The 13,308-nt window shown below is 43.6% G+C and overlaps 2 protein-coding genes across 4 annotated transcripts in view; one reads left to right on the top strand and one right to left on the bottom strand.

Moving 5' to 3' along the window:
- Positions 1-2,910, bottom strand: part of arhgef25a (Rho guanine nucleotide exchange factor (GEF) 25a) — a 44,010-nt gene extending 41,100 nt beyond the window's left edge. Inside the window, exons 1-2 of one of the 3 annotated variants that reach the window (XM_047584545.1) lie at positions 1,726-2,910; positions 461-599 (exon numbers count right to left, since the gene is read on the bottom strand). In XM_047584545.1, coding sequence (XP_047440501.1) covers positions 461-599; positions 1,726-1,980 — 394 coding nt within the window. In that variant the 5' untranslated portion in view covers positions 1,981-2,910. The remainder of the gene's footprint in view (positions 1-460; positions 600-1,725) is intronic. The other 2 variants (XM_047584537.1, XM_047584528.1) reach the window with 2 other exon arrangements.
- Positions 2,911-7,583: 4,673 nt separating this feature from the next.
- Positions 7,584-12,999, top strand: ankrd33aa (ankyrin repeat domain 33Aa). Its single transcript, XM_047600322.1, has 5 exons — positions 7,584-7,962; positions 9,104-9,421; positions 9,532-9,661; positions 9,747-9,887; positions 10,648-12,999. The coding sequence occupies exons 2-5, from the start codon at positions 9,164-9,166 to the stop codon at positions 11,460-11,462; spliced, it is 1,344 nt and encodes a 447-aa protein (XP_047456278.1). The 5' UTR covers positions 7,584-7,962; positions 9,104-9,163; the 3' UTR covers positions 11,463-12,999.
- Positions 13,000-13,308: the final 309 nt, after the last annotated feature.

The raw sequence follows: 13,308 nt of genomic DNA, 5'->3' as shown, positions 1-13,308 counted from the left end.
TGAGCGTGTTTTTTTGCCCCATCTGGAAAGTATTGCTTGCGAATACACACAAGCACTCTTTCTCTTCCCTCTCACGTACTTGTATGGTACATTACAGCAAAGCAATTTACTGCTATCAGCGCTAATAGGGGATACAGAGGGTGGAGTTTAATAAGAGTAAAACACTAACGCTCAGGTGACTCCAATCTGATATTTTCCCCTGAAGTTATTACAGCCTAATGACCGCCATCAGATATGGCAGATGGGACTCAGGCCCGTCTTGATTCACATATGGCTAACATGCCAGAACAGGCTGAACTTTAAATGTCAGCGCAGAGAAACCTGAGACGTCTCAGACGCCCCAAGTTTGTGTTTCGGCGAGTGTCCGACTGGTTTGGTGAGGGCCAGTGTTTGGATAGCGCCGCTAGTCGGATGTCGCAAAGCGTTTCGTCACACTCGCCGCCTCCCCTTCAGGTCTTACCTGTTCCTTCTCTCCGCTCTGGGTTTTCCGTAGTAGCGGCCTGCTGCTCCCAGTCCAGCCCCTCTGGCTCCCACTGGCCCTGGACAGGCCCCTTTTCCTCTTCGCTTGATGGGAGGTCTGCCTCACCCCCCTCCGAGAGCTACACACAGAGATGCCTTTGTCAGCGGTGGAGCCCTGCTCTCAATGAGGAAGTGATTGTGAGATTGTAGAGAGTACTTATGGTCACATAACCACATAACATTATACCAGTGGCTGATTTTTTCCACAATTCCCTGCATCTTTTTCATCTGTTTCTCCATTACACACAAGACAAGAATGCAATGGAAACGAGGTCCCACTTCTGCCACAGACCGTGGATAAGAACTGCTTCTCGAGCGGCAGCACCAGTCTGGATTTAGCGCGCCAAAGCAGGGGTTAACAGGGGGCAAACACAGTTATCGCTCCTCTGCAGGGGTGGAGGGAGATTAGATTCACTGTTATGGTTCTTACCACTATCTGTCAGGGGAGGAAATGATTGATCAAGATTAGCGCTTCAAAGACAAATCCATGGGACCTTCCAGTGCACTCTGACCTTTGTATGTTTAAATTTCCAGATGTTGTGCCAAAACGTAGCCAATAGTAACGTTCATAATGTGTAAATCAATTCAAACGATGGCACTCTATAGTAGGTTAGCGATTAAATGGAACTTAAGATGGGAAATTAGCAGGGAGTTGATTCAAGGAAACACATCACATCACAAAACCATATGACCTGTGATGTTTTCGCTTTTTTTGTGAGACCACGTAAAGAGTAAATTTATATATATATATATATGTGTGTGTGTGTATATATATATATATATTTAGAGAGAGAGAGAAAGAGGGAGGGGATGATGGAGGGCTGCAGGATTGCAGTGAGGCATTAGACCTGCATGACTTTGTTTATGGTCAGATGTTTTAATCACCATTACTCTGCTTCCTGTTCCTAGGAAACATCCAAGATTCCTCCCGAGCACTGAAGAGAGACTAGCAACCCTTCCATCCCTCTCTCTTCCCTCTCCTGGTCTGCCTTGACCATTTTAGGTTTAAGGCCAAGTTATAGCGGTGACACAAAATAAACTTGGTGAGCAATGATATGAATTACACAGATATGAGTAAGAGTAATAGATATCAAACTCTGGAAAATACCTTCACATGCCCTTTTCTTTTTTTCTTTGAATCTGACATTTTTCATATGAACAGACATAACTAAATACACAAACAGAGCCGGCAGCGCAACAACTCACCCACTGCTGATTGGGCATGGCCACGGAGGTAAGAACGTCAGCCATGGCTCCCAACATCTGGTCGGTGCGTCCTTGATTCTTCTGTAGCGCCTTCATTCTCCCCAACGCCAAACAAAAAAACCCCTTCAGACTGTTCACCTCTGCTGTCACGACCTTCGATCCCCAACTCCGATGCAATCGCTTCGCCTCTGTCCTCGTGATTCCTGCTCCTTCACAGCGCCTGACTGTACCGGTCGCACAGGAAACCTCATGCATAGAAATAATTGATGCAGGAAGAGGAGGGCTAGTGTCTGTCTGGAAGCCAACAGCGTGCACTTAGACAGGAGCCTCAGAGCCCGACCGTCTCCTAGCGCGCACAGGTGAGAGGGCTGCAAACGCCTCGCTGATTTACTCTAGTGAATGCCTACTTTCTGTCAGCAGAAGCTTCACCTGGAAGCACATGTAGAGCATTTCCTCGGGCCCCGCTCTGAGTTTTTGCTAGAGTCCTATTTCCTCTTCTTCTTCTTCTTCTATTACTCTCCTAAATGAGGAGACTTGTCAGTGTGCCGGTACGTCTCTGTGAAGTTCTTCTGTCCTCTGTGAACGCTCAAACGCAGAGTGGTGGTGACTGAGCATACCACCCTCCCTGAAATCCTCCTTTCTTGTTCTTCATTGGCTACAGGAGATCACCACCCCCTCCCCAAAACCTCACCTCCTTCCATCACTCTTCTTTCTTTTCCTCCTCTTAGTCTTTTCCACCTGGATTTCTTCTTTTTCTTTTTTTTTTCTCCTCCTCCGATCTCAAACTATCTTAACCGTTTCTGTTTACTTCTCCTCCTCCACTGGTCTTTGAATTTGTCGGGGCACCCAACAGTCTCTCTTCATCTTTGCCCAAGTCTCAGGCAGTGACACATGGATTGTGTGAACTCTTGTGCAGCAGGGCAGCCCCAAATAAGGTATGAACACACGGCCCGTGAAGCTTAACCGTTTAAGAGGACGTCAACTGGTGCACACGCGTCTTACTCAGCTTCTTTAACTTTGAGCAATCTTTGATTGAAACCAGTGTCGTCGCTTGTTTGCGGCAGCTTGAATGAGAATTTGTCATTAACTTGCCATTTGCTGACTGACAGATGCTGCGGGACAAACTCATCCTGACACGACCATGCACGTCAGCGCATCCGGACATGTTCGTCTGGACCAGTGGTGGAAGGAAACCAACATGGCTAGTCATTCTAAGACTACAGGTGATCCTGAGCTGCCTGTAAACCATATAAAACGAAAGCAGCCGGATGGATTAATTATGTCACTTGAAGTCAGATGTTTATTTTACACTACTTAACTTTCATTTGGTCTAATCCTGTTAGAGCACAAATCTAAAACATCCCAACCCGTTACAGATGCATCTTAAAACCGAAGGCAACCTGCCCAGACATCAAGCGTTCATTATTTATTCTCCTAAATACTTTATTTTCACTCGCATTCTTACCCTATAAAACATTTTGTGCTTCCACCCCGGGTTACGTGTGTGCACTTATTCTAAAATTTGTAACTGAACGATCGTCTACTTAAGCTATAAAAGGCAGAAAGCTTTTAATTTTTGATCCTCTGAGGAATTGGTCGCAGGTTTGGCATCAACCTTGAGCTGAAGAAACCTGGAAATCTTTTCAAAACTGCAGTGTTTGTAGTAAATCAGAAGCTCCTCATGGAGTATTTGTCTCTTAACCACTTGGAAACTCTCTACTGCTAAATTCAATAAATATTTAGCACAGTTAATGCAATCTGCTGTTGTCATTTTTGTCTGACGCTGGGTGCATTTTCGGTCTCAGTCTCAGTGTAGCCTGAGCTCCTCACACTTTTAGTCAGTTTACATTCTGAAGTCATTCCCATCTATGTTGCCTTCATTTAATTATCACTTCAACGTTTCAGTGCTTGTCACACTTGAGAGGCACGACAAAACACAGAAGTATAATCTAATCAGGTTCCAGAGCAATGAAAAACTAAATAAAAATAATAAGATCATGGCACAAGTAGCGGTCTAACGGTGGCTTCAGTTCTGTTTCGCTGTGTTCCTTTTCCTGGTATTTTTTATGTTGGCTCACTCTCTGCCAGGGCTTGCTGGGAGACCTAATTAAAACGCAGCGATAATTAACACTGGAAGTAAGATCTGTGCTTTCCATACTGTGACTGGTTAAACTCTCTACAGTAAAAACAAGAAAAAAAGAAAAGAGGCATGACCCTTTTATATTGGCTGTAGGCGATCAACGAATAAAACTAAATAAAATTGGCAGATACTGTCTGGTGTCTCTGTTGTTTTAACTTATGGAAACATATTACATAAGATGTAATTAACATTTAAATTACAAAAAACTTTATTTCTTCTATTTCTCACAAAATAGGGCTACCAGATATTTTGGTCATATTCTAGTTTAAGTGTAGGAGTCGGGAGGAAATAGTGTGAAGTACGCCCCCTCTTACATTCACACTTCTTTTCATTAGTTAACGAGAATAATTAACTAAGAAACATAAATACCTAATATAATAAATGTTTTCCATTCTACCAAACTGGATCATTGTTTCAGAGTGTGCGAGGGTTTTTACTCTCAGTTTAGACAGTGAAATCTGTTATTGACATAATAGTATGGAATCTTTCTTTTTCATATCAGTGCATTGTATTTAGATTTAGATTTGTCATGGCAGATACTGATATATATATACAGGAGAGCAGCTACAATAATGCATGTTACAAAAAGACAAATGAAGACGCTTTGCATCTTTCAGCCACATCATTTCAGTCAGGAGACAGAACGGATTTATTTTATTAAGTTAAACCTGATTTATAACAGTAACTTGAAGCTATGTCTCACATCATCTTTAAATTCAAAGTTAGTTCATCAGGGCTTTTTTCAGTAATTCTATGACAGCGGTGAAGACCTCAGAGAAATTACTGCTACAGGCAAGATATGTGAAACATTTAAAAAAACTGCAACCGTGGAGCTGAACGGATCTAAAATTACATTCAACAACCACTATACGTTCGTGCAAAGTTTCCACATCGCTCACAGAAAACACCAGCTCGAGGTCAAGGCTGTGGATCAGAAGCTAGCAAGGCTAAAACTGAAGCCTGCACACAAGTGACGATTGGTAATTTAAGAACAAACTATAATACTGACAAATGATACTATAACCACTTTTCAAAATAACTTGATTCTCATTAACAACAACAAAAAAAAAAAATCTACATGTAAATTGCGTCTCTGGAAACTCCAAGAAGAAAACCTTCTGTATAGTTGCGTATGTCTCCCTCACAAACTCAAACCAGCCGGCCAAAATCAAGTTTCATTTTCTGGTTCAAGTCCTCCCGACCGTATCATCTGCTTTAATTACAGTATTTGCTATTCACCCAGCTTGAGTCAGAGCACAAACACCCGCAAAGGTCCACTTCCCAATGTAATAACTTTCCCCAAATCACCCAAAATCCCCCTCCTTGTCCTGCATGAACATGCTCAGCTGTTTCCTCCCAGCTTCCTTCTATTCACCTGATTCCCAGAGGCTTTTAGGTGCTTTAGGATAAGCAGCACGAGGGGTTTTTGTCTTTAGCTACATAGATGGAAATACTATAGCAAATGCTCAAAGGGTGTGAGTGCTGGTCGTGGAGAGACTGCCAGCAATCTAATATTAGCTGAGCACATGGCTGTCTTTAGAATCAGTCACTAAGCTGGCTAAACTTAGTCCGCTGTGTTCCAAGCTACTTTCCAAGTTCTTTCTCTCTACCACTGACTTGCGCTGGGTACTGTGGCGTCTGGGGAGCAGTTGGACCGCCTTATGCAGCGATGAGTGAATGAGTCTTGCAGGAATTTGCAGAATAGGAGGAAAATAACTCTGACCCTAAAAGGAAAGTCTGAGCACTATCAGGAGGTGGGAATCAGAACAAAATGTTCCTCAGCTCTTACACCAGATTCATAATTATTCATAATATCTGTTTTGAAGTTGTTGTTTTTTTTTGTTTTTTTTTTACTTTTTGAATCCAGAGCGGTTACCCTGAGTGCCGAGACACAAACCGTTATCTGTGTGTGCTATGCTGCCCTCCTCTGGCAAAGCAGCTTGACCGTCCTCGTATTCCTGAAAGGATAAAGGGAAACGCGCACTCACTCGCTACCCCGCCCCGTCATGCCACACTGGCTTCCCTTTCCTCCGAATTATTTCCTGTCAATTGCATTTCTGTTTTGGTCTCACGAGCTACAATCTCTCCCCCCAGGCAACTCTTCCCGTGGTTCATATCAGTGAGGAGTCAAGACTCGCCTCAGGCCCGTGGCTAAACATAGCAATAGGTCAGGGTTGGTGCGATGCTATAGGTCGGATCTGTTGCTTCACAGCCACCGAGGCGGATTCTGATAAAGGATTGCCTGGGGCATTTGATGGGATTTGGTGGGATTGTGATGTCGGCTACTCCTGACTGCAATCAGCAACATTTTACCTGTTTGTTAACTCTTTTGAATGGGTGTCCACGTCATTGCGATGGCTTTACTCATCTAAGACGGATGGTGGTGCCAATGTGATGCTGAAATAAGGCTGTTCATTAATAACACTGCAACAGCAGTTATAAGTAACACGGACATGTAAGTTGAAAACAAGCAAGGAGCGCCCTGTTTTTAAGTTTGCAGATATATTTGGAGGTGACAACAGTTGTGACCTACAGTGGGGATTAATGTTGTGGCTATATTTCGTAAGCTGTCTGAATATCTTGCTTAACAAACACAGCATGAGCTACTGATCTCACCTTCAGGCTCTGTATTGCCCGGTTTGATCCAAAGGGGGCAGTCTGCATCCCTCTAACAGAGAGGAGCATATACCATCTACAACCATACACACAGAATCAAGGCTTACTCCAATTCCACATGAGGGTTAATCTGTTTACATGCTCCTTGCGTACCACGGCTGAGTCGTTGATGCTATGAATAAACCTGTTACCACATTATTCTTGACTCAGCCCTCTATATATTCAAAGGTCATGGTCACCGTATGATTACCGGTTAGACATTTGGGACTTTGAGATGATTAAATGTCTATGGATGGAAACAATAGATCTGAATCCCAAAATGCGCAAAGTGGACACAAACCACGATCAGCCACAACATTATGACAAGAGAGGTAAATAACATTGACCTCCTTGTGACAATTTAAAAACTTTTGGACTCACCTAGACCAGACCAGAACAAACCAGGCACCCCCACCCCACAGCAATGACACTCCTTGATGGCAGCAGACACACACATACAAAAACGGTTTACAAAAAAAAAAAAAAAAAAAAAAAAGGTGTTGACCTGGCCTCCAAATTCTCTGGGTCCCAAACTGATGAAGTATCCGTGCGATGGACTGGAACGAGTCTGATCCACATAGCCCCCCTCCCCTCAACCTACAGGACCCAAAGTCTCCGACTAACATCGTTCTGTTATCAGGCACCACAGGACACCCTCTGATGACTGACAACTGTTTTGGAGGCACAGGGGAGACCTACCCAATATTAGGTGGTCATAATGTTATGCCTGATCTTTGTAATGTTTTACAACAGTGATTGCAATTTGCTTATCTGCATCTTATCATATCTGCATGTATCATCCCTGCTATGGGAATAATTACTGCCGAGGGCCTCTGGCTTAGGGTTAGTTTGTTGCACCAGCAAATGGATTTCCAATGGAAAACAGACCCACAACCCACACCCACACCAGCAAAGGCACACTGGGACTATTCAAGCAGAGGGTCCTCGGCAGCAGAGCCTCCATGATTCAGTCATAGCACTTTTTTTGAACAGCTAGGGAGCTTTTGCTCTGACACAACAGACGGACAGCAGAGAGCTGTGGATGGGCAGATTCAGAGAGAGCGGGCGATGACAAGTGAGAGAGCAAGAGGAGAAGGAGAGAGCAGGCTAACTCAGTGGACTGTAAAGGGAGCAAGGTTGACTGCAGTCTGTTTCTTTGTCTTAATCCTTAAATCTTCTATAATAAGGATGAGAGGGCCAGAGCCTGACTTAGGACAGCAAAGTCTATGTTGGGACCTGGATGATGAGGCAACCTAACTGGCCAGTAGGAGAAATGGAGGGAGGGGGGAAGGCTAGAGCTGGACTCAGGTTGGGAAACTTGACCAGCAGCAACTCAGCGCCACAAGGAAGAGTGGAAGTCCAGTATAAGACAATGATTTAAAGAGCAAACTCAAAACCAGAGAAACAAGAAGAGGACTAACCCATGGCTGGATTGATTTAGGGTGAGACTCTGACTATTCTGACATGCACTGTGATTGTTTGCGTTTTTCTTCACTTTGGGACAAACGGTTGCATTTCGTTGTGCATCTCGACGGCTAAAAGGCAACTGACAGCTTGTATTCAGGACGCAGAAGAAGAGGCCTTGCCAGACTGCCAGAAGAGCAGCCCTTCGTTGCTCAGTAGGAAGCGTAGCCACATTATCAGCGTTAAGAGAGAGTGGAAAGAGTGTCGTGCTAAAAATCTGCATTCGTCTGCATGACACGAGACTGAAATGTAGGCATATGCTTTGAGGTAAAGCGAGCTGAGCAGGCATCTAACAAGATATTATTAACAAGACACAGAACTATTACTCTACTAACTTTTAATTAATGTGACCGTCAACAGGTGCAAAGCTAATTCTGTGTAAGAATATGTGTCTATGATGTGGTCTGACAGCATTTTTACAGTTAATTTGTCAACAGAACAAATGTGTCAGGCTCTTATCGCGCTCTTCTAAACAGCAAAAGCATCTCTAGCAAACCACTGGATACCCCAGTGTGCTTCCACTCCAGAGCCGCGTGACACTGTTCAGACACTATGACAGATGCTGTCACTCGACTGGCCTCCCATTGCTTCCGGCACCATATGTCCTCTCTCAACCCAGAACACTTGTCCTTCTACTCTGCCTTCGTACACACTACTTTGACAGACAGAGCTTCCTCAAGATATCTTTCTTATTTATTTGCGGTTTCACGCACTCCACGTTAAATGTAGTGAAATTATTTGTTTACTTTTTGAGAGGCAATTGCTTTACACTTTGCCGTTTTTTGATATGCTGAGGCGAATGAGCAGACAAACAGCAAAAAGTATGTGATGCAGGAAGGCCTCATGTCTTTTACATCAGAGGCTTAAGGATCAGCCTCTCTGACAGGAGGGCTGAGGTGAGGTAAAGCTCCTCATCCTCTTTAGGCATCATGCCTTCAAGGCCCTCTCAGGTGACTAGATCTATTTAACATACTAACTTCAATAGCTGCCCTTAGTCTGGCAGTAAGATGTGAACTAGCAGATGTACTGTAGACAATAAGAACGGTTAAAAAATAACAATAACATCCAAGTTTCTCATTTCGCTTCCGTGATTATAACTGATTTTTTTCTTCATTCTAGATATGGCTGCCGTGCAGCAGTCCTGACGCCCAAACGTGATCCCAGGCACGAGGGGTTACAATGGCTACTGCGAACCATGATCCTCATCTGGGCAGCGGCCCATCCGAGGACTCAGAGATCCTCCTGGACGACTCTGACTCAGGGAGCGTGCTCTCTGATGACTCAGTGCTTCCCGACTACGAAAGGGATGACCAGAATACAGAGCCGCCTAAAACAGTGTACGAGGCCTGCGCTAGGAATGACCCTGAATCCCTGCGCAGAATCATGACAAGAGGGATCACGAAAGAAGAGGCCATGGAGCTGGACATCAACGGCAGGGTGAGGACTTTTACTTTTTTTATGTCACGCAAAGACTTTGATGCAATATGGGAGCATATATTTCTGCAAAAATATACAATAAATACTCAATTTATCTCCTTGTCCATCAGAACGGGCTGATGCTGGCTGTGAACAAAGGCTTCGTAGACATCGTCACCCTGCTGCACACATGTCCATTAATAGACATCAACCACCAAGATAATGATGGAAACACTGCCCTCATGATCGCTGCCCAGGCCGGCAAGTCTGAAGACATACTAACACTAAAAACCCTAATTAATATTCAGTCAGTCCTGGAATACTAATATACATTACTTTATCCCAGGTTTCATCACCATCCTGAACTATATCCTTAACTACTACCCTGGGGTGGACACTGAGGTCAGGGACCCCCGTGGCTTCACAGCCCTCATCAAGGCAGGCCTACAGGGTCGAGAAGAGTGCGTCAGCGCCTTGATAATGCACGGTAAGTTTCTAGTCTCACTAGATGAAGTCTCTTGAAAGCATGACAGTTGAAATTGACTTCATACGGTTCGAGAGAAAACAAAAACGTAGACTAATGACGGCATACACTTCACAGATACGTGAAGGTATACCCAATTCTTTCAATAGCGTACACATGTGAGGGTAAACAGGGTAACCCGGGACAGCTGATCTGTAAACTAATCTGTTTTTTCTCTAGACTGTGGGGATTAGTCCATTATGGGGAGAGCTTCAGGTGGCACTATAAAAATTCAAACCACGTTCTATTCACAGTTTAATTACGTCAGAAAGAGACTGAGGACGTTAATCTATAATCTAATCATATTTATAGTGTGATGTGTTAAGCATTGATTACTCACCTGGTGGACTGGCATAGTCTTGGTCATGAACGATGAAGACTGACCGTCTTCCCTCAATAATGGGTTAAACTATTAACCTGATGGCGATAAAGCAAATCTGCAGGACTTCGGCCTAATGCAATGTACTGTCTTCCTCTCACTGCAAATTGCAGTATATCATATTCTGCCACGCTGTGAAATGGCCTGATTTGTTCCAGAAGATTTATGCGAGATATCCACTCAAAGATTTGTGCTACAAAAGTGACCACATGGTGGGGTTATTATACTGAGTTGACAGGGTATTAAATTTTCTCGCATTCACCAGCATCCAGGAAAATTCAGGAAAACGACTTCCTTTTCTTTTCTCATAGCTTTCTGCTATTTTCTTCCACTTTGCATGTGCAGGTGCAGACATGAATGCAATGGACCTTGTCCAAGGGAGGGGTTTGAAGGACTGGGTCCTCAGGACAGGAAGGTGGGAGACCATGAACAGACTGCGTCGCCTGCAAGCTCATCCTGTTGCCGAGCAGTTCTGCGAGAGCTACGTTCCTGAGTGGCCTGACCTGACACAACTGGTAGCAAAGGCCACTGCTGCCAAAACTGCCAGCCAGAAGCTGAGGCAACGCTTAAAAGACAGCCTCTCTTTCAACTTCCCTCAAGACCCCCAAGACAATGGGGTCATGGACCATATGGTGCGGATGACTACAAGCATCCACAGCCCTCTGGTAGCAACTGGCTGCCGTCCGCTATGTCCCACCAGCCCCCCAGAGATTGGCAAGCGACGGTTCGCCGTACCTGAACTGCTCGAAAAGCACAGCATCAAGGAGCTGGAGGAGAGCACGGTGTCTCACAGCAACGGCTCTGTCACCTCGTCTCCCGCCACACCCGTGTCGGCCACCTCTGTGTCTCTGACCTCCTGCTGCCAGGAGCGCAAGGAGAGCATGCCACCAGGCAACGCGAGAGGCTTCATTCCCCGCGGCATGGCGCAGAGGAACAGCATCTTCCCCTCAGGCTGCATTCCCAAGATCGAAGTGACAAAATCTGGGGAGCCCACGCCGAAGAAAGAGAAAAAGAAGAAGAGGCAAAAGGGCTACCTGGAGCCTCCTCTCTGGAAGTACAAAGAGGCCAAGGAGGAGAGAAAGAGGGAGAAGAAGCTCAAAGAAGAAAAGGAAAAGGAGCAAGAAAAAAAAAAGTCCAAGCGTTCGTCGAGCCAAAAATGAGTCTCTTTTCCACAGACTGTTTCACTGTGATGATATCATGTATAAAGGATAGCTATGTGATTACGCTCTTATTAGGAAACAACAGAATTGTGAAACTACTTGAATTGCTTGGGGTGAACGTGAAAAAACTGCAGTGACTTGAATTAGTTTTTTTTAGTATTTATGGAAATCTGAGAGAGATATATGTCTCTCTGTGGTAGGTTTTATGAGGATATGACGCTATGATGTTTGCAATTAAATGCGATGACATTATTTTATTTCAACAACACTACACTTGTGTGAGGATTTCACCATCGAGTGCAAAGTAGCATTACATCAAGGGATGTAGCTGTAGACATAGCCGTTAGCCAATTCTGTATATGATACCGTGCGTGCGTGTGTGTGTGTGATCAAATGCCTTCAGGAAATTATTTTTTGTCAGAGTTCATGAAAGTCTCAAACTATGTTGTTCTTTGTCTATTCTACATGTTTAAAGGGACAGTCTGTCGAGGCTGTTTTGCACGTGGCCCTGTACTGAAAGTGGTTTTCTGTTACCATTTTGAGTTTTGTCAAGCCATGGCTCTTTTGTTTTTGTTTTTTTCAATTTCGACTCTGTACAACACATATAGCATCTGCCAGATGCCTTTCTACTCTCCAAATCATTTAGCTTTGTCATGTAATTCATGCGTGCTAGATAGTGAAACAGGAACTGAGACATATCTGCAACATTTTTCCCTATATCGGTGGTTGGGAAAAAAATGCTCACTGGTTTGAGGGGCTAGTACTTGGAGGCCAGAACTGTTGTTTGCCATTTTATTTTCATAGAAATTAAAACGACAGAGGACCTCACATCTTCAGAGCTACCTATAAGAGAAACTGTTTTGCATAAAGTGATACTCAGGGACACAGCATGAAGGGCATTTTACTATCAGGGCAACACACATTATGCGGAGTTCAGCTGTTATCGGAACATTATAAAATATTCTGTTTATAGATCAAGTACCTCCAGCATATGTCTGCATCCATATTCTGATTACAACTAAATATATTTAACAATGTTATCTAAATATATATTTATTCAGTATACATTTAGATATTACTCTAATAAAAAAAATTAGAGGATCATTTCGGTGAGACACCGTTTCACAAATGACACAAATGGAAGTGTGTGTTCATATGCGAGTTGGAGTAAATTCACTGACCTTTTGGAAACCTTGTCCCCTTTGTTTTCATTCCTTTACAGAAAGATGAAACTACATGAAGCAATGGTAACATGAACTCCTGATTTGGAAGTTGCCTTTTCAGCAGTGCATTTACACAACATTTTATCTACAATTCAGACAAAAAAACATTTTCGTAACGTGACCAATGAGCCTCTCGCCGGACACGTAACACCTTTCACAATATAGTTACTCAGAGCTTTTTAAGGACAACCATAATGCGCTCTCTGCAATGGCATCAAATCGCTTTTGCACCCTGACTTGTAATCGGTTAATCCACTAAACCAGATCCTTACATAACAATTAGTTTTCCTATAAGCAGTAACATAAAATCAAAATGTCTACTTTCTTAGACGTTACATTGAAGAAGATTACTAAGAGTAATTATTCATAAAATCAGTTCAGTTGTGAGTTTCACACTGGAGTTTAAAGTTCCCCATGCCAGTAGAAACTACAAATACAAAGACATGTCTGGTCATCACTTATATTTTTAGTGTTGTGGCTGACTTCCCCTCCACCAAGGAGAACTCATTGACTTGAGGTCAGCTCTAAAGTAAATACCTCTCAAGAGTTCAATGAAGAAACGCATTAGACTTTAACCATGTGTTCTCATGCAGTAAACACATCTCTTCGCACACATAAACTGA

The sequence above is a fragment of the Mugil cephalus genome, chromosome 1 (genome assembly GCF_022458985.1).
Source record: "Mugil cephalus isolate CIBA_MC_2020 chromosome 1, CIBA_Mcephalus_1.1, whole genome shotgun sequence".
Classification (NCBI taxonomy): Eukaryota; Metazoa; Chordata; class Actinopteri; order Mugiliformes; family Mugilidae; genus Mugil; species Mugil cephalus.
This window is presented reverse-complemented; position numbering and strand designations above follow the sequence as displayed.

What these genes read in the sequence shown, in the direction of transcription:
- ankrd33aa (XM_047600322.1), top strand. Translation starts at nt 9,164, where the DNA reads ATGGCTACTGCGAACCATGATCCTCATCTGGGCAGCGGCCCATCCGAG. An exon ending in CATGATCGCTGCCCAGGCCG is followed by an intron (nt 9,662 to 9,746) that starts GCAAGTCTGAAG and finishes ACTTTATCCCAG; the next exon opens with GTTTCATCACCATCCTGAAC. An exon ending in CAGCGCCTTGATAATGCACG is followed by an intron (nt 9,888 to 10,647) that starts GTAAGTTTCTAG and finishes TTGCATGTGCAG; the next exon opens with GTGCAGACATGAATGCAATG.